The sequence below is a fragment of the Nerophis ophidion genome, linkage group LG13 (assembly GCF_033978795.1).
Source record: "Nerophis ophidion isolate RoL-2023_Sa linkage group LG13, RoL_Noph_v1.0, whole genome shotgun sequence".
NCBI lineage: Eukaryota > Metazoa > Chordata > Actinopteri > Syngnathiformes > Syngnathidae > Nerophis > Nerophis ophidion.
In genome coordinates this window covers 57,970,892-57,989,445 of record NC_084623.1, presented here as the reverse complement: position 1 = coordinate 57,989,445, position 18,554 = coordinate 57,970,892, and the positions used below count along the sequence as shown (strand labels likewise).

Sequence of the window (18,554 nt, the reverse complement as noted above, 5' to 3'; positions counted from 1 at the left end):
CAGTATTAATTAAAAATGGAAATTGTGGCGTTGAAAAGTGAGATTAGCAGGAAAAGTGGGAATTTTTAATTACATTTGACGATTTTTAGTGTGAATATCCAAGAAGATCCAAAGAGTTGATGGTTGGATGCTTGGATGAGATGACACACCTGGGAAATGGCTTTGAGTCGCTGGAAAAAATCATTTTGAAAAAGTGACATTCCTGGAAATGTGGGAATTTTGGCAAATTTAATTGAAAATATAATATTTGAAGACGGAGAAAGTTGAGAAGTTACATTTCTCAAGGGGCGGTATAGCTCGGTTGGTAGCCAAGCCGTGCCAGCAACATCAGGGTTCCACGTTCGATCCCCGCTTCCACCATCCTAGTCACTGCCCTTGTGTCCTTGGGCAAGACACTTTCCGCACCTGCTCCCAGTGACACCCACACTGCTTTAAATGGAACTCAGTCATTGGGTTCACTATGTAAAACTGCTTTGAGTCACTAGAGAAAAAGTGCTATATAAATAGCTCCTCTGCCCGACGGACACACAACATGGAGAAGACGACTTCCTGTTTACGTGAAGTAGGAGGAGGAGCTTACAAGGTCACCACACCTGACAGGTGCCTCAAGTGTCCATGCAGAAGTTGATAGTCTGGAAGCATTGTTCACTGTTTAGCTGTACTTTGGCGACATCCAGTGGTCATAGAAGGTACTGCAGGTGCTACAAATACACCCTTTTTTAGATATATGAAGTTTACAACATTAATAATAGACAATGTACACACTATGCTCATATGAAAAAGCTTGTTGTGATAATTTAACAAGAAAAACTTAGAATTTGGGCGGTATTATAATAAACTTACTCAATGCAAGTCAAAACTTTACAAGAAAAACTGAACGTGTGTGCAATATTATGATAAAAGTGGGAATTTTACTCAATAACAGTCGCAATTTTACAAGAAATGCTTAACATTTTGGCCATTTTATGAGAAGAGTCGTCATTTTATTTGAAAAAAGTCACAATTTTATAAGAGAACTTCTTTGTCCCGTCTTGGGCTTTTGGAGTTTTCACTTGCCCTGGATCTCGTTGTGGTTTGCAAAGTCCTTTGAGGCACTGGTGATTGATTGATGGCAGCAAGTTTCAGTTCGGGATGAGCTGAGAGGAGATATGATGGGGAGATGAGGCTGGGTGTTCAGGTAGACATCTTGAGTTTTCCAAGCTTCTGAAGACTGCGTGACCATGGAAAACTGGGGAGAGGACTTGAGTAGTTCTAAACCAGGCAGGAGAAGAAAAGTGAGAATGTGTGGAGTGGCTAGAGTTCTGTAAATATCTTTGGTATTAAAGAATGAGAGGAAGGAGTTCCAGTTGGTGCTAGTGACTGATCAGGTGATATTGGCACTGGGTTTGTAGGATTTCTTGATGGCAGAGAACAGGGTCTTGGGGTCACTAGTTCCAGAATCTACAAGGGGAGAGTAATAGGAGGCAGAGTGTAAGGCACTTTTGTACCAACAGAGAACGTCGGTGTAGTCTTGGGTGTGGCCTGTGAGAGACCAGTTTTTCGGCCATTTTCATACAAGTCTCCAGTAGGGTCTGCCAAACAAAAAGGGAAAAGCAGCCACAACTGTCGTTGACTAGACATGTACCTCGTTGGGAAGAGTGAGCAATGACAACCGCAACATGGACGTCTGTGTTGGCGCTGGAACTAATCGGTTTACTTTTCACGGACGTGTTACTCTTAAACCAAAGGAAAAGACGTCTGTGAAGGTGGACCGTGCGAGTAGAGGCAGACAACCGGCGCATTTGTAACGCCATCTGACTGTGGAAAAACGGTTGTTTGAATTTCCAGGATGAATTGAATGTGTTAAAGGTGGAATGGTTCAAATCGGTTGAAAAATGTGGAAATGGTGAAAGTTTGAAAAAATGGCCGATTCGTTTAGAATGGGAAAAATGTCCTGGAAGTCTGGGATTTTATTGTTTTTTAAAACGGTTGAAGGAGAGCATATTATTCCTGAACAGGCTGAATATTTGGAAGTTGGCACGGTTTGATTCAGATACAAAATGTGAGAGTTGTGGAACTTTGAAAAATGTCCCATTCATTTCAACGGGAATTTCATGGAAATTTAGGAATTCCGGGAAAATAGGGAATTGTTGTGAAAATGTAAAAAAATAAAAAATAAAAACTTGATTGAATGTTCTGAATGGTTGGTGTTGGAATTTTTCAAAATGGTCGAGAAATGTTGACGTAACCTTTTTAATTGAGAAATGTTATTACGGAATTCCTGGAATTTCGGGATTTTTTTTCCAGTTAAAAAACTAACAACTTTGTCCTGATTAAGAGGATTTTTTTTGACGGTGGAAAGGTTGAAGTGGGTTGAAATATGTGGGAGGAGTAGTGGCCAGAAAAAAGGTTTTGGAAAACCGACAATCCTGGGAATTCCTGGAATTTTTTTTAACTTTGGAAAATGATGGTTTGAATGTCCAGGTGGAATGGTTTGAATCGGTTGAAAAATGTGGAAATGGTGAAAGTTTGAAAAAATGGCCGATTCGTTTAGAATGGGAAAAATGTCCTTGAAATCTGGGATTTTATTGTTTTTTTAAACGGTTGAAGGAGAGCATATTATTCCTGAACAGGCTGAATATTTGGAAGTTGGCACGGTTTGAATCCGATACAAAATGTGAGAGTTGTGGAACTTTGAAAAATGTTCCATTCATTTCAATGGGAATTTCATGGAAATTTTGAAACCCCGGGAAAATAGGGAATTGTTGTGAAAATGTAAAAAAAATAAAATAAAAACTTGATTGAATGTTCTGAATGGTTGGTGTTGGAATTTTTCAAAATGGTCGAGAAATGTTGACGTAACATTTTTAATTGAGAAATGTTATTACGGAATTCCTGGAATTTCGGGGGTTTTTTTCCAGTTAAAAAACTAACAACTTTGTCCTGATTAAGAGGATTTTTTTTGACGGTGGAAAGGTTGAAGTGGGTTGAAATATGTGGGAGGAGTAGTGGCCAGAAAAAAGGTTTTGGAAAACCGACAATCCTGGGAATTCCTGGAATTTTTTTTAACTTTGGAAAATGATGGTTTGAATGTCCAGGTGGAATGGTTTGAATCGGTTGAAAAATGTGGAAACGGTGAAAGTTTGAAAAAATGGCCGATTCGTTTAGAATGGGAAAAATGTCCTTGAAATCTGGGATTTTATTGTTTTTTTAAACGGTTGAAGGAGAGCATATTATTCCTGAACAGGCTGAATATTTGGAAGTTGGCACGGTTTGAATCCGATACAAAATGTGAGAGTTGTGGAACTTTGAAAAATGTTCCATTCATTTCAATGGGAATTTCATGGAAATTTTGAAACCCCGGGAAAATAGGGAATTGTTGTGAAAATGTAAAAAAATAAAAAATAAAAACTTGATTGAATGTTCTGAATGGTTGGTGTTGGAATTTTTCAAAATGGTCGAGAAATGTTGACGTAACCTTTTTAATTGAGAAATGTTATTACGGAATTCCTGGAATTTCGGGATTTTTTTTCCAGTTAAAAAACTAACAACTTTGTCCTGATTAAGAGGATTTTTTTTGACGGTGGAAAGGTTGAAGTGGGTTGAAATATGTGGGAGGAGTAGTGGCCAGAAAAAAGGTTTTGGAAAACCGACAATCCTGGGAATTCCTGGAATTTTTTTTAACTTTGGAAAATGATGGTTTGAATGTCCAGGTGGAATGGTTTGAATCGGTTGAAAAATGTGAAAATGGTGAAAGTTTGAAAAAATGGCCGATTCGTTTAGAATGGGAAAAATGTCCTGGAAATCTGGGATTTTATTGTTTTTTCAAACAGTTGAAGGAGAGCACATAATTCCTGAACAGGCTGAATATTTGGAAGTTGGCACGGTTTGATTCGGATACAAAATGTGAGAGTTGTGGAACTTTGAAAAATGTCCCATTCATTTCAATGGGAATTTCATGGAATTTTAGGAATCCCGGGAAAATAGGGAATTGTTGTGAAAATGTAAAAAAATAAAAAATAAAAACTTGATTGAATGTTCTGAATGGTTGGTGTTGGAATTTTTCAAAATGGTCGAGAAATGTTGACGTAACATTTTTAATTGAGAAATGTTATTACGGAATTCCTGGAATTTCGGGATTTTTTTTCCAGTTAAAAAACAACAACAACTTTGTCCTGATTAAGAAGATTTTTTTTGACGGTGGAAAGGTTGAAGTGGGTTGAAATATGTGGGAGGAGTAGTCGCCAGAAAAAAGGTTTTGGAAAACCGACAATCCTGGGAATTCCTGGAATTTTTTTTAACTTTGGAAAATGATGGTTTGAATGTCCAGGTGGAATGGTTTGAATCGGTTGAAAAATGTGGAAATGGTGAAAGTTTGAAAAAATGGCCGATTCGTTTAGAATGGGAAAAATGTCCTTGAAATCTGGGATTTTATTGTTTTTTTAAACGGTTGAAGGAGAGCATATTATTCCTGAACAGGCTGAATATTTGGAAGTTGGCACGGTTTGAATCCGATACAAAATGTGAGAGTTGTGGAACTTTGAAAAATGTTCCATTCATTTCAATGGGAATTTCATGGAAATTTTGAAACCCCGGGAAAATAGGGAATTGTTGTGAAAATGTAAAAAAAATAAAATAAAAACTTGATTGAATGTTCTGAATGGTTGGTGTTGGAATTTTTCAAAATGGTCGAGAAATGTTGACGTAACATTTTTAATTGAGAAATGTTATTACGGAATTCCTGGAATTTCGGGGGTTTTTTTCCAGTTAAAAAACTAACAACTTTGTCCTGATTAAGAGGATTTTTTTTGACGGTGGAACGGTTGAAGTGGGTTGAAATATGTGGGAGGAGTAGTGGCCAGAAAAAAGGTTTTGGAAAACCGACAATCCTGGGAATTCCTGGAATTTTTTTTAACTTTGGAAAATGATGGTTTGAATGTCCAGGTGGAATGGTTTGAATCGGTTGAAAAATGTGGAAACGGTGAAAGTTTGAAAAAATGGCCGATTCGTTTAGAATGGGAAAAATGTCCTTGAAATCTGGGATTTTATTGTTTTTTTAAACGGTTGAAGGAGAGCATATTATTCCTGAACAGGCTGAATATTTGGAAGTTGGCACGGTTTGAATCTGATACAAAATGTGAGAGTTGTGGAACTTAGAAAAATGTCCCATTCGTTTCAATGGGAATTTCATGGAAATTTAGGAATTCCCGGGAAAATAGGGAATTGTTGTGAAAATGTAAAAAAATAAAAAATAAAAACTTGATTGAATGTTCTGAATGGTTGGTGTTGGAATTTTTCAAAATGGTCGAGAAATGTTGACGTAACATTTTTAATTGAGGAATGTTATTACGGAATTCCTGGAATTTCGGGATTTTTTTTCCAGTTAAAAAAACAAACAACTTTGTCCTGATTAAGAAGATTTTTTTTGACGGTGGAAAGGTTGAAGTGGGTTGAAATATGTGGGAGGAGTAGTGGCCAGAAAAAAGGGGGGAAATAGGTTTTGGAAAACCGACAATCCTGGGAATTCCTGGAATTTTTTTTTTTTACTTTGGAAAATGATGGTTTGAATGTCCAGGTGGAATGGTTTGAATCGGATGAAAAATGTGAAAATGGTGAAAGTTTGAAAAATGGCCAATTCATTTTGAATGGGAAAAATGTCCTGGAAATATGGATTTTATTTTATTTTTTTAAACATTTGAAGGAGAGCACATTTTTCCTGAACAGGCTGAATATTTTGAAGTTGGCACGGTTTGAATCGGATACAAAATGTGGGAGTTGTGGAACTTTGAAAAATGTCCCATTCATTTCAATAGGAATTTCATGGAATTTTAGGAATCCCGGGAAAATAGGGAATTGTTGTGAAAATGTAAAAAAATAAAAAATAAAAACTTGATTGAATGTTCTGAATGGTTGGTGTTGGAATTTTTCAAAATGGTCGAGAAATGTTGACGTAACATTTTTAATTGAGAAATGTTATTACGGAATTCCTGGAATTTCGGGATTTTTTTTCCAGTTCAAAAAACAAACAACTTTGTCCTGATTAAGAGGATTTTTTTTGACGGTGGAAAGGTTGAAGTGGGTTGAAATATGTGGGAGGAGTAGTGGCCAGAAAAAATGGGGGAAATAGGTTTTGGAAAACCGACAATCCTGGGAATTCCTGGAATTTTTTTTTTTTTACTTTGGAAAATGATGGTTTGAATGTCCAGGTGGAATGGTTTGAATCTGGGATTTTATTTTATTTTTTAAACATTTGAAGGAGAGCACATAATTCCTGAACAGGCTGAATATTTTGAAGTTGGCACGGTTTGATTCGGATACAAAATGTGAGAGTTGTGCAACTTTGAAACATGTTCCTTTCATTTCAATGGGAATTTCATGGAATTTTAGAAATCCCGGGAAAATAGGGAATTGTTGTGAAAATGTCAAAAAAAAAAAAACTTGATTGAATGTTCTGAATGGTTGGTGTTGGAATTTTTCAAAATGGTCGAGAAATGTTGACGTAACCTTTTGAATTGAGGAATGTTATTATGGATTTCCGGGAAGTTTTTTCCAGTCAAAAAAAACAAACAACTTTGTCCTGATTAAGACAAATTTTTTTGACGGTGGAACGGTTGAAGTGGGTTGAACCGGCACTTTTTTTTTTTTTTTTTCCTTTGGCTGGAAGGAAAACTTTTCAGCTCAGCTCGGACACTTCATTAGGTACACCTGCGCACGCCGACAGGATCAACACACGCGACAATTCTGCTTTTACAACGCGATGACAAAAATCATCTATTTTTGATTGAATCCTGGTTTGTTTGTGACTATTTTTAATTGATTCAAAAGGGCAATAATTAATAATAATTTAAAGGCCTACTGAAAGGAGATTTTCGTATTCAAACGGGGATGGCGGGTCCATCTTATGTGTCATGCTTGATTATTTCGCGATATTGCCATATTTTTGCTGAGGGGATTTAGTAGAGAACATCGAGGATAAAGTTGGCAACTTTCGGTCGCTAATAAAAAAGCCTTGCCTGTACCAGAAGTAGCAGACGATGTGCACGTGACGTCACGGGTTGTGGAGCTTCTCACATCCTCACATTGTTTACAATCATGGCCACCAGCAGCTAGAGGGATTCGGAACAAGAAAGCGACAATTTCCCTATTAATATGAGCGAGGATGAAAGATTCGTGGATGAGGAAAATGAGAGTGAAGGACTAGAAAAAGAAAAAAAAAGACAGGGCAGTGAGAGAGATTCAGATGTTATTGGACACATTTGCTGGGATAATTCTGGAAAATCCCTTATCTGCTTATTGTGTTACTGGTGTTTTAGTGAGATTATATGGTCGTACCTGAAAGTCGGAGGGGTGTGGTGACCGCCAGTGTCCCTGAGGGAAGCCACGTTTCTCAACCAGTTTAAAAATATAACTTAGATATTGGGTTTCACTATGTAAAGCGCTTTGAGTCACTAGAGAAAAGCGCTATATAAATATAATTCACTTCACTTCACTTCACAAATATGTGGGAGGAGTAGTCGCCAGAAAAAAGTGGGGAAATAGGTTTTGGAAAACCGACAATCCTGGGAATTCCTGGGATTTTTTTTTAACTTTGGAAAATGATGGTTTGAATCGGTTGAAAAATGTGAAAATGGTGCAAGTTTGAAAAATGGCCAATTCATTTTGAATGGAAAAAATGTCCCTGGATTTTGGGGAATTTTAGAATTTGACGATGGAAAGAAAGCCCGCGATTCCCAAATAGTTTGAAATTAGGATATGGAGTAAATGATATATTTCCTACTCTTTGTCAATGGGGAGAAAATTCCTCGAAATTCTTGGAAAATCGGGAATTTTTTGAAAGGGAAATCCTGTTTTTGCATTCGATATAATAGTGTGTGTGGATGTTTGAAAGGTCGGAATCAGGTTTACAAATGGTGCAAAATGTTGAGAGTTGAGGTCATATTAGAACTATGAACACATCCATTCATTTGATGACCATGGATGAAGTACTGGCTGTCCAGAGTCGAGACCCAGGATGGACCGCTCGTCGGGACCCAGGATGGACCGCTCGCCTGTATCGGTTGGGGACATCTCTACGCTGCTGATCCGCTTGAGATGGTTTCCTGTGGACGGGACTCTCGCTGCTGTCTTGGAGCCACTATGGATTGAACTTTCACAGTATCATGTTAGACCCGCTCGACATCCATTGCTTTCGGTCCCCTAGAGGGGGGGGGTTGCCCACATCTGAGCTCCTCTCCAAGGTTTCTCATAGTCAGCATTGTCACTGGCGTCCCACTGGATGTGAATTCTCCCTGCCCACTGGGTGTGAGTTTTCCTTGCCCTTTTGTGGGTTCTTCCCAGGATGTTGTAGTCGTAATGATTTGTGCAGTCCTTTGAGACATTTGTGATTTGGGGCTATATAAATAAACATTGATTGATTGATTGATTGATTGATTGATTGATTTGCATGGGAATTTCCAGGACATTTGAGAAATTAGGGGAAACCGTGAATGAATGAAAATATTAATAAAGCAGTAAAGTTGTCACGTTGTGTAAAAGGTAAATAAAAAGAGAATACAATGATTTGCAAATCCTTTTCAACTTATATTCAATCGAATAGACTCCAATGACAAGATATTTAACGTTCAAACTGGAACGCTTTGTTATTTTTGGCAAATATTAGCTCATTTGGAATATGATGCCTGCAACATGTTCCAAAATAGCTGGCACAAGTGGCAAAAAAGACTGACAAAGTTGAGGAATGATCATCAAAGACTTATTTGAAACATCCCACAGGTGAACGGGCTAATTGGGAACAGGTGGGCGCCTTGATTGGGTATAAAAGCAGCTTCCATAAAATCCTCAGTCAGTCACAAACAAGGACGGGGCGAGGGTCCCCACTTTGTTAGAACAACATTTCTCAACCAGCTATTGCAAGGAATTTAGGGATTTCACCATCTACGCTCCGTAATATCATCAAAAGGTTCAGAGAATCTGGAGAAATTTGTGCACTTAAGCGGCAATGCCCGTGACTCTCTATCCCTCAGGCGGTACTGCATCAAAAAGAGACATCAGTGTGTAAAGGATATCACCACATGTGCTCAGGAACACTTCAAAAAACCACTATCAGTAACTACGGTTGGTAGCTCCATTTGTAAGTGCAAGTTAAAACTCTACTATGCAAAGCTAAAGCCATTTACCAACAACACCCAGAAACGCTGCCGCTTCTCAAGCTCCAAGCTTATCTAAGATGGACTAATGCAAAGTGTAAAAGTGTTCTGTGGTCTGACGAGTCCACATTTCAAAGTGTTTTTGGAAGCTGTGGACGTCGTGAACTCCGGAACAAAGAGGAAAAGAACCATCTGGACAGTTTCTAGGTGCAAAGTGTAAAAGGCAGCATGTGTGATTAGTATGGAGGTGTATTAGTGCCCACATCTGTGAAGGCACCATTAATGCTGAGAGGTATATACAGGTTTTGGAAGAACATATGTTGACATCCAAGCAATGGTATCATGGACGCCCCTGCTTATTTCAGCAAGACAATGCCAAACCATGTGTTACAACATGGCTTTGTTGTAAAAGAGTGCGGGGACTAGACCGGCCTGCCTGTAGTCCAGACATGTCTCCCATTGAAAATATATATATAAATGTATATATATATATATATATATATATATATATATATATATATACATATATATATATATATATACATATATATATATATATACATATATATATACATATATATATACATATATATATATACATATATATATATACATATATATATACATATATATATATACATATATATATACATATATATATACATATATATATATACATATATATATATACATATATATATATATATATATATATATATATATATATATATATATATATATATATATATATACATATATATATATATATATATATATATATATATATATATATATATATATATTAACAAGGTGATGGCAAACAATATATTGATTATTGATTATGTAAAATATTTTAAAAAGTAAATGTAAGGCATATTAACGCGGTGATTACAAATCTGTTTTGGCCTTGTGATGAGGTGGCGACTTGTCCAGGGTGTACTCAGGCCTTCCGCCCAAACGCCGCTACGATAGGCACCAGCCATCCCAGCCGACCATTAAAGGGACAAGCGGTAGGAAATGGATGGATGGATTACAAACAACATATTGATTATGTGAAGTGTTTTAAAAAGTAAAAGCACAGGTGTATAACACACTGATTACAAACAATATATTAATTATGTAAAATATTTAAAAAGCAAAAGTAAGGCATTTTAACGCAGTGATTACAAACAATTAATTGATTATGTTAAATATTTATAAAAAAATCGAATTAAGGCATATTAACATAGTGATTACAAAAAATATATTGATTATGTAAAATATTTTAAAAGTAGGCCCTGCGATGAGGTGACGACTTGTCCAGGGTGTACACCGCCTTCCGCCCGATTATAGCTGAGGTAGGCACCAATGGATGGATGGATTTCAAAGTAAAAGTAAGGCAATAATAATGCGATGATTACAAACAATATTTTGATCTGTAAAATATTTAAAAAGTAAAATTAAAGCACATTAATACGGTGTTGACAAACAATACATTGATTATGGTAAATATTAACAAAAGTAAAAGTAAGGCATACATAACGCGGTGATTACAAACATGTTGATTATGCAAAATATTTGAAAAAGTAAAAGCGCGGGTATATAACGCGGTGTGTACAAATGTATGTCTCAAACAAAAGCAAACAAACAAAAACCTTGTTGTTTCACTTTGCCCCTACTAGCAAAGGCTCAGTTCTACGCCCCTAGTTCCCAGAATGCTTTACGTTACATAGAGGAAATGACGTCACGAGAGACGTAAGCAAACTAAAGGGTTTTGAGTATTACACACTAAAAAATATTGTTTTGAAAAAAAAATCTGATAAATCTCTGTTGATATCCAGGTTGTATATACATACATCTGTAATTTTTTTACTAATAAAAAATGCGAAACTCTGTTTCAGCATGGTACGTAAAAAAAAGTTTTACGTGACACTTGGTTTTGACGTAGTCGCACAGCAACCACGCAGGCGTAGTCTCGGAGGCCAACTGCAACACTTCCCCGCGCACCCTCCTGTGCGACTTAAATGTGGTGAAAGAGGACCAATGTGTGGCAGAGCGACGACGAAGTGGTGTTTTCTTCACGAAGACGACGTCCTCCGAACAAGCTAATCTACGTGGAGAACGTTCGTGCTCGGAGGTACTGTGCTAATGCTAATGCTAATGCTAATGCTAGCTAGCTTCTTAAGTCACTGCAAAGCTGCAAACATTCGCCGCATTTCCCGCTACTAGTGTTGTCAGAAGCCGAGTAAACACACACAAATCTGTGCATTAAAGCATACTACACACAACTCATATTTTCGTTTCGTAGGTTTTTCCGTACTATGCTACTCCCGCATGCATATACATCTTAGAAGTAGACGCAGCATTGGCTGCTGTGACGCGAGAAATTGGGCCGCCATCTTGAAGTGGTGATGAGCCGGCGAGCGTCAGTCATATTCATCCATCCATCCATCCATTTTTCAACCGCTTATTCCCTTTTGCTGGCTCTCTTTGCTATCCAAAACGGAGCAATGTTATTTTTTTTACAAAATCCCTATTTTCTCGTGTCTCATATCACTTTTGAATAAAACTGCATTATTAATAATCTTGACATAATATTTACTTTTTTCTTTCCAGAGGATGTCCGGGGAGTCAAACGACGTTCGCAAGAAGTTTATTCTCACCACTACGGGAAACTTCTACGAGCTAAACGCAGCGTCTGCACTGACCGACAGCCCGGAGCTCAACAACTTCCTGGACGATGGCAACGAATTTGTCTTGTCAGCCAGCAGGCATGAAAACAACCTGCGGCTGTCAAACAAGGTGGGAGGGAATACGAATGTTGTTTGTATCGCAGCAGTGTTCATCAGGAGCAGACGTATCCACCACACTTCTAAAACTTCAAGGGGAACTGCACTTTATAGCAATTTTGCCTCCTGAAGTGAGACCAGAACGAACAGATTTTTGTTTGTCTAAGACAGAGGCCGAAAGCTAATTTTTTTAGCGCACATTCTAAAAAAACTACAAAAAAAAAAGTGGAATAAAACGGAAAACAGGTCAAATGTAAGGAAAAAACGTTGCATTGTTTACTGTTTTTTTTTTCCTTTAAAACAGTCATCGCTCCAAAAATAACATTTTTATAAATACATTTTTGATCTTCCTAAGGCTCCATTTAGTGTACATCAAATATTAGAGTTTTATGTTTTGGGCCAAACTATTGCATATTTTGTGTGGTTTTCATATTAGAAATTGGTTTTATTTATTTTTTTTGACAAAAAGGGCTGTGAACAACTCTCACCGTCGTGCGGGTTCCAGGGACCACCAAGGAAGGACATGTCTTTGAGCAGTGTTGACTTTCTTTATTTTCTAATAAGAAAAGTTATTTTCAGGTTTCTTTTCAGTCGCCCGCCTTGTTTGCCTCTCGCTCTCTTCCGGGTTGCATGCGTTTCGTATTGTTCCGTCGTTGTTTCTTCACCTCTCTCCCCGACGTTCACGGCTGCCGCCCTTTTTAAACAGTGCGAGAGGATTCGTTAATCATATACAGGCGCGCGATCCACGCACCTTATCTCGATTGTGGCGTCGCTCCCGGCATGCCCCGCGCCTCCTCGCCGCCATCTTGGGCCGGGCTCCGCCTCCGCCTCTCCACAAGGGCATAAAACAAAAACTAAAATATTAAAAACATATAATTGACAGATAGAAGTTGAGACCTGTTTTATTTTTTATAACACTTTTTGTATAACACTTTTATGAGTGATCCCCTTTGGATGCGGGAACATTTTAAAGGGATTATTTATATATATTTTTTTTAAGTTTCATCGCTCAAAAAATAATAATGAATTAATGTTGTTATGAATTATTGACCTATCTTAGGCTCCAATTACTTCACATTAAATATTTGTTTTAGATTTATTGGAGGCAAACTATTGCATATTTCATGTGTTTTCCATATATATATATATATATATATATATTTAGATTTAAAAAAAAAGCATAAAATAAAAACTATTAAAAACTTATAATCGACGGATGGATCTGAAGTTGAGATGTGTTTAAAAGAGTTTAAAATCTTAGGATTATTTCTTTTATTTTTTTAAGTTTTTTTGCTCAAAAAATAATAATGAATTGAAATCAATATTGTTATGAATTATTGACCTATTTTATCAATACTTTTTTGACAAATAGGGCATAAAACAAAAACTAAATTACTAAGAACTTATAATTGATGGACGGAAGTTGAGACCTGTTTTAAGACTTTTATGAATGATCCTTTTTGGACCCCGGAAAATTTTTGAGGGATTATTCTACATTATTTTACATAAAATCAATGTTGTTATGAATTATTGACCTATCTTGGGCTCCAATTACTTCACATTAAATATTTCATTTAGATTTTGGGGGGCAAACTATTGCATATTTTGTGTGTTTTCCAAATAAAAAAATTATAAAAATTGACAAAAAACATAAAACAAAAACTAAAATAATATAAACGTATAATTGACGGATAGATCTGAAGTTGAGAAGTGTTTAAAAGAGTTTAAAATCTTAAGATTATTATTTTTTTTTTTTAAAGGTTTTTTGCTCAAAAAATAATAATGAATTGAAATCAATATTGTTATGAATTATTGACCTATCTTATCAATACTTTTTTGACAAAAAGGGCATAAAACAAAAACTAAATTAATAAGAACTTATAATTGATGGACGGAAGTTGAGACCTGTTTTAAGACTTTTATGAGGGATCCTTTTTGGACCCCGGAAAATTTTTGAGGGATTATTCTACATTATTTTACATAAAATCAATGTTGTTATGAATTATTGACCTATCTTGGGCTCCAATTACTTCACATTAAATATTTCATTTGGATTTTGGGCGGCAAACTATTGCATATTTTGTGTGTTTACCATATAAAAATAATAATAAAAATTGACAAAAAAACATAAAACCAAAACTAAAATAATAAAAACGTATAATTTACGGATAGATCTGAAGTTGAGACGTGTTTAAAAGAGTTTAAAATCTTACGATTTTTTTTTTTTTAAGTTTTTTTGCTCAAAAAATAATGAGTTGAAATCAATATTGTTATGAATTATTGACCTATCTTATCAAAACTTTTTTGACAAAAAGGGCATAAAACAAAAACTAAATTACTTAGAACTTATAATTGATGGACGGAAGTTGAGACCTGTTTTAAGACTTTTATGAGGGATCCTTTTTGGATCCTGGAACATTTTTGAGGGATTATTTTACATAACATCAATGTTGTTATGAATTATTGACCTATCTTGGGCTCCAATTACTTCACATTAAATATTTCATTTAGATTTTGGGGGGCAAACTATTGCATATTTTGTGTGTTTTCCATATAAAAAAATAATAAAAATTTACAAAAAAACATAAAACAAAAACTAGAATAATAAAAACGTATAATTGACGGATAGATCTGAAGTTGAGACGTGTTTAAAAGTGTTTAAAATCTTACGATTATTATTATTATTCTTTTTCAAGTTTTTTTGCTCAAAAAATAATGAGTTGAAATCAATATTGTTATGAATTATTGACCTATCTTATCAATACTTTTTTGACAAAAAGGGCATAAAACAAAAACTAAATTAATAAGAACTTATAATTGATGGACGGAAGTTGAGACCCGTTTTAAGACTTTTATGAGGGATCCTTTTTGGATCCCGGAACATTTTTGAAGGATTATTTTACATTATTTTGCATAACATCAATGTTGTTATGAATTATTGACCTATCTTGGGCTCCAATTACTTCACATTAAATATTTCATTTAGATTTTGGGGGGCAAACTATTGCATATTTTGTGTGTTTTCCATATAAAAAAAATTATATAAATTGACAAAAAAACATAAAACAAAAACTAAAATAATATAAACGTATAATTGACGGATAGATCTGAAGTTGAGACGTGTTTAAAAGAGTTTAAAATCTTACGATTATTATTTTTTTTGTTTTAAGTTTTTTTGCTCAAAAAATAATAATGAGTTGAAATCAATATTGTTATGAATTATTGACCTATCTTATCAATACTTTTTTGACAAAAAGGGCATAAAACAAAAACTAAATTACTAAGAACTTATAATTGATGGACGGAAGTTGAGACCTGTTTTAAGACTTTTATGAGGGATCCTTTTTGGATCCCGGAACATTTTTGAGGGATTATTTTACATAACATCAATGTTGTTATGAATTATTGACCTATCTTGGGCTCCAATTACTTCAGATTAAATATTTCATTTAGACTTTGGGAGGCAAACTATTGCATATTTTGTGTGTTTTCCGTATAAAAAAATAATAAAAATTGACAAAAAACATAAAACAAAAACTAGAATAATAAAAACGTATAATTGATGGATAGATCTGAAGTTGAGACCTGTTTTTAATATTTTTATTAGTTTATAATTTTAGGATTATTTATTATTTTTTGGGGAATTGTGGATGAGGGCAAAATAAAAAAAAGAAAATGCAGTTCCCCTGGAAGAACTGATTGACTTGCCTCCTCTTTCCTCATAAGATCGAAGCACTGGAAGGCAGCAGGGAGAAAGTGTTGGTGTTCTTCAAGCTCTACCCCACAGTGATCACAGAGGAGAACCTCCATCACAGCGTCCTGGTGTCGTCCATGCTGGAGTCCCCCATCAACACCCTGTACCAGGCCGTCAGGCAGGTCTTTGCACCCGTGCTGCTCAAGGACGAGCGCTGGCGCTCTGCCTTTGACCCCAAGCTGGCGGGTCTGCTGAGCGAGTTGGAGCTGGGTCTGGGCTCCGTGGTTCGCCAGGCAGGAGCCCAGCCTTCTGCCTCCAGGAAAGGACACTCGGAAGAGGATGTTTTGGGTATGCACGCGACACTCTGGTACTTTGGGAGACACATTTTCTGCTCACCGTATTTTCCGGACTATAGAGCGCACCTGTATATAAGCCACACCCACTAGATTTAAGTAGAAACATTTTTTTTTCCATAAATTAGCCACACCGGACTACAATTTGCAGATATAAACGTTTTGAAATGAGTTATTTACACATAAATATTCACTAAATTGGCCCTAGTGTGTGAATGTGAGTGTGAATGTTGTCTGTCTATCTGTGTTGGCCCTGCGATGAGGTGGCGACTTGTCCAGGGTGTACCCTGCCTTCCGCCCGATTGTAGCTGAGATAGGCGCCAGCGACTCCGAAAGGGAATAAGCGGTAGAAAATGGATGGATGGATATTCTGTAAATGTTTATTTATATTATATTGTTTCCAAACGTTGTCTGCAACCAGGCAGTACAACGGCTGATCAAACAAAATAGAAGTGGCGGAAGCTAGATCTCCAATCGGCTATACAAACTCCATAACTCCACGTTGGTGTTTTGGTAAATTTACTGAGGAATTTATGCAACTGAAACAATACGAAAAAAACGCAGCTGTAAGTTAGTAATACTAAAACAGACACTCGTAAACGTGTTAGCATGTTAGCTAAGGCTACCATTACGATAGCGCGTACAAATATGCATGAAAACACTCCCACAGACATCACACATGGGAAAGTTTAGTAAGTGAGAATTATTTTAGTTATATTGAAAAACTTAAAGTGTGCAAACAAAACAGGAGCTGCGCAAGCTAGCTCTCCAATCAGCTAAACGGACTCAGTAAGTCCACGGTGACGTTTTGGTGAATTTACTGAGCAATTTGTGAAACTGAAACAATACGAAAAAAACGCAGTTGTAAGTTAGCAATACTAACACGGACACTCGTAAACGTGTTAGCATGTTAGCTAAGGCTACCATTACGATAGCGCGTACAAATATGCATGAAAACACTCCCACAGACATCACACATGGGACAGTTTAGTAAGTAAGAATTATTTTTAGTTATATTGAAAAACTTAAAAGTGTGCAAACAAAACAGGAGCTGCGCAAGCTAGCTCTCCAATCAGCTAAACGGACTCAATAAGTCCACGGTGACGTTTTGGTGAATTTACTGAGGAATTTGTGAAACTGAAACAATACGAAAAGAATGCCTTTGTAAGTTATTAATACTAACACAGACATTCGTAAACGTGTTAGCATATTAGCTAAGGCTACCATTATGATAGCGCGTACAAATATGCATGAAAACACTCCCACAGACATCACACATGGGACAGTTTAGGAAGTAAGAGTTGTTTTAGTTACATTGAAAAACTTACAAGTGTGTTTGGAATGATGAATGGAGAATTCATACGAGTAGTCACGCTATGGACGGCATTTCTATTTCCGGTTCAAAGCTCAGTCCAACCAGAAGGGTAATGCAGCACTGAAGCACCTACAGTGAGTGAACTCATCCAAAAGATGGCGCCAAAGCAGAATCAATGAAACACCTTTTCAGCGACTTTGTGTTTTTTTAACTATTAGCATTTTGGTTGTCAACGAAGAAAAATCAAAATCGGTTGCACCGGTTTAGAAACCGCAGGGTTTAAAGCGCAAGAAAACATAGCCAATCGTCCGGAATTTACGGTATTTTCTCAGATCTTTACCTCTGATATTTGTTCTTTCAAACATATTTATTGCTATTTAATGTGTCTTCAATTAAAAAAAATTGATACAATCCGGATCAAGTTAAATAACCAGAACTTTAAATTGTTGGACATAGTTTTCACTGCAGTAGAAAAAAAAATGCACACATGCTAAAAGCGCAATTTCAATATTGATGATATGCATTTATTAGAAAAAATTGGGGTGTCGTTTTTGTTAGTTTTCCCCTTTAAAACCAGTAAAATATATTGATAAAATAAAAGAAAAATTGATGGAGATTTTCTGTGAAAAATATGAGCAAAACTAGCTCAAAAAGCTAACAATACTGTGCTAACAACAGCATGTTTACAGTGTGCATTAGTGGAATACCAGCATTCTCTTTTCCCCTTTTATCTGTTTTTTTATCTGTTTCTTTTTTACACTTTTTCGCGTGTGCTTTTAGTTTCAAATGACATTGAATAAGAACTTAGCAAAAATGACCAGACTTATCTGTGCAATACATCTTTGGGCCGCGAGTGTTTTGCGGGATTAATCGGAACAAAATACCGTATTTCCTTGAATTGCCGCCGGGGCGCTAATTAATTTAAAACCTCTTCTCACTCTGGCGTTTACCAAAGGCTTACGGTAAATTTAGACCTGCGCTTATAAATTTGAGTGTGATGTAAGGATACCATCATGATAAGCACATTTAATAATTTTTTTTTTTTATTATGGTCTTACCTGTACTTATAAATGAAGTCCATGCGCAGCTCCTTCTGATCAAAAGCATCAATAACTTGTTTATAGAAGTCTTCCTTATCTTTCTTCAGTTTTAAAAGTCTCGATGGAGATCTTCCTTTATTAACTCCTGCTTCGAGAAAACTGTTTGATTTTAGATATGTAATCCTCCATGTTAAAAGTGCAAGCGAGAGGAAAAAATAAACGATCGCTGCTTGTTGTCACTTCTTCTGCAGCCGAGTAG

At 36.2% G+C, this 18,554-nt stretch overlaps 1 protein-coding gene across 1 annotated transcript in view; it reads left to right on the top strand.

The window, feature by feature from the left end:
- The first annotated feature begins 11,024 nt into the window (after positions 1 to 11,024).
- dync2h1 (dynein cytoplasmic 2 heavy chain 1) overlaps positions 11,025 to 18,554 on the top strand; it is a 256,786-nt gene continuing 249,256 nt past the window's right edge. The window contains 3 exon segments of the mRNA XM_061919267.1: positions 11,025 to 11,241; positions 11,721 to 11,906; positions 15,620 to 15,935. Of these exon segments, the coding sequence (XP_061775251.1) occupies positions 11,724 to 11,906; positions 15,620 to 15,935 (499 nt within the window). The 5' untranslated portion in view covers positions 11,025 to 11,241; positions 11,721 to 11,723.